General features: G+C 44.6%; 2 protein-coding genes across 2 annotated transcripts in view; one reads left to right on the top strand and one right to left on the bottom strand.

The window, feature by feature from the left end:
- The window catches only part of LOC137992863 (fibropellin-1-like), a 44,332-nt gene that overhangs the window by 196 nt on the left and 41,636 nt on the right, over window positions 1–2,500 (top strand). The gene's annotated exons all lie outside the window — the stretch shown is intronic.
- Window positions 646–2,500, bottom strand: part of LOC137991552 (uncharacterized) — a 1,908-nt gene continuing 53 nt past the window's right edge. Inside the window, exons 1-2 of the mRNA XM_068836624.1 lie at window positions 1,477–2,500; window positions 646–1,242 (exon numbers count right to left, since the gene is read on the bottom strand). The exon at window positions 1,477–2,500 is cut by the window's right edge and continues 53 nt beyond it. Of these exons, the coding sequence (XP_068692725.1) occupies window positions 646–1,242; window positions 1,477–2,500 (1,621 nt within the window). The remainder of the gene's footprint in view (window positions 1,243–1,476) is intronic.

The following is a 2,500-nucleotide window of genomic DNA, read 5'->3' as shown; positions in this document are numbered from 1 at the left end:
GCCGTCCTTGCAAATACAGAGTCCTTAAAGTTTGGTTTTGTAGTCTCTTAAAATTTTCCCAGGTTCTTTGAGGAATCCATCCGTACCTGAGCTGAGAATTTTAAAACGAAATTTAAAGCGAAATTGATTCTATTTTAAAGAAATTAGCAAATCCTACAATGTATGCATATGCTATCTGCGTATGTTCCATCCGTATCCTAATTATTTTTTTCGCAAAGCGAACATTGAAAATGTCAAATAATCATTAGAGCACTTGTATAGCCATTTATTTTTTTCATAAGATCTGAAAGCTTTTTGCGGCTCTGTGAGAAGAAAGCTCCACTTTTTGCCACAGATTAAATTCAAACGATCAGAGACTAATGCTAAAAGAACTATGTCGCTGCTGGGCGACGATAAAACTCTGCTGGTTCGTTTTGTACAACTTTATTCTTCGATTTTACATTCAGAACGTTCAACAACATCGCTTTCTGACGCACCTTTTTACAAAACTCAACTCATCTCCTTTACACTTGCGGTCGAGGTCCATAGCAAAGGACTGACGTCATTGGTATCATAGCAAAGCGACCGGAAATGAAAGTTCAGGAAGCAGGAGGCACATCCCCGCCCCTAGTCGAGACATAATGTTTGTTGAGACGATTTTAAGTTCTACTCTTCCGCCTCCTGTACTAAGCAAAGTTTTGTGATTGGCCTTTTATACTCTCCGAACTGAGTTCGTACTGTAACAGCTCGAACTAACCCATCCTGCCCAGGATGAGTGGACACGATTCTGCACAACGGCCATACACCTCGCGGCTGATTTCGCTCAGCAAGTAGGACAACATCTCCTTCTTTGAGGATCTGTTTCTTCTCTTTCCACTTCTTCCTTTCGCTCAGGCTAGAAAGGTACTCTTTGCTAAAACGTCTCCAGAAGAAATTAGCTAGCGCTTGGGACTGTCGCCACATCTTTGTCGAATTAATCTCTCTGTCACTAACTTCAGCATCTTTATAACTCGGATTTGCCCGCAACAGCAAGAAATGGTTTGGGGTTAACGCTTCAATGTCCCCTGCATCATTGGACACATGAGTAATCGGTCGACTGTTTAGTATTCCTTCTGCTTCGACTAGTGCGGTTCTCAGCACTTCTTTGGAAACAGCCCTGTCCGCCAGAATTGCCTTCAGCGTCTTCTTGGTGCACTGTACTAGTCTCTCCCATGCACCTCCAAAGTGCGGGGCCCTTGGCGGCTGAAATTTCCACTCGATTTCCTTAGGAGCACAGAAGTTTTGTATCCTCTCTTCATCCAATTGTTTGATGCATTTCCGCAACTCATTATTTGCACCAACAAAGTTCGTTCAATTATCGCTGTGGATGCTCTGCGTTCGTCCACGTCGCGCAATGAACCTTTTCAATGCCATGATGAAATGATCTGTTGAAAGATCATCCACAAGTTCAAGGTGGTACGCTGTAGTACTCATGCAAGTGAACAAGCACCCGTATACTTTAACTTCACTGCGTCTTTCCTTTACTAACATAGGTCCAAAAAAGTCAACTCCAGTGTTCCTGAACACCATTCCTGGCTCACGTCGGCACTCTGGTAGACTTCCCATTTGCTGCTCTTGAGGCTTTACTGTCTGGCGATAACAGTAGTTGCATTTGAATTTCGCGTTTCGCACTACCTGGCGACCATGGATGATCCAATACTCCTGCCGAATTTGATTATGCAAGTGCTCAGTTGGCGGGTGGTAGTAGATACGATGCATTTCTTCGACGATCAGCTGTGCAAGTTCACGGCACGACTCAATTATTTTGGGATGTCGTGTTCTGTAAGGTAAGCATTGCGCTCTCGGCAGCCTTCCACCGACAACCAAGAAACCATCTTCCAACCTTGGGTCAAGAGATTTAATTCTACTCTTCTTGTAGATCTCCTCACCTATCTTCAGACACTGTATCTCCTCGCCGAATGATTCAACTTGCGCCATCTTCACAAGATGATTCTGAGCAGCTCTCAATTCGTTCGACGTAAGTGCTCCCAGTAGACGTACTTCCTTCTTAGCTCTTACATTATTTGCAAATCGCATCACATAAGCTGTAACTCTTCTTAGTTTGGTCAGTGACGAATACTTCTTCCACCCTAACAGGGCCTTGTTTTCCTGAGATGCTCCAGCCCATCTTTCCTTCTTTTTTTCTTTGATGTCATCGTTCTCGCAGGGCGCTTTGACTTTATTTTCTGGCCAGAGCTCTGTTGATTCATACAGGAACTTGGGTCCACTAATATAGCGAAAGCCCGGGCCAAGTTCCGTAGGACTTAGTCCCCGGGTGATGTCATCTGCAGGGTTAGCCTCTGTCGGCACATATCTCCAACTCACAGCGCCCGCCCCTAGTGTGGCCTCCAGACTGCTCATGATTGTGTGAATCTCAGAAACCAGGTTACCGACGAATGCTTTGTAAGTGGAGCTCGTCTGGCGGATCCAATGTAGGACTGTGGTAGAGTCACTCCAGAAAGATATCTTCTCTATCTTTGTA

Source organism: Montipora foliosa, chromosome 2 (assembly GCF_036669935.1).
Source record: "Montipora foliosa isolate CH-2021 chromosome 2, ASM3666993v2, whole genome shotgun sequence".
Classification (NCBI taxonomy): Eukaryota; Metazoa; Cnidaria; class Anthozoa; order Scleractinia; family Acroporidae; genus Montipora; species Montipora foliosa.
The sequence above is the reverse complement of the archived record's forward strand: the minus strand, read 5'-3'. Positions and strand labels throughout refer to the sequence as shown.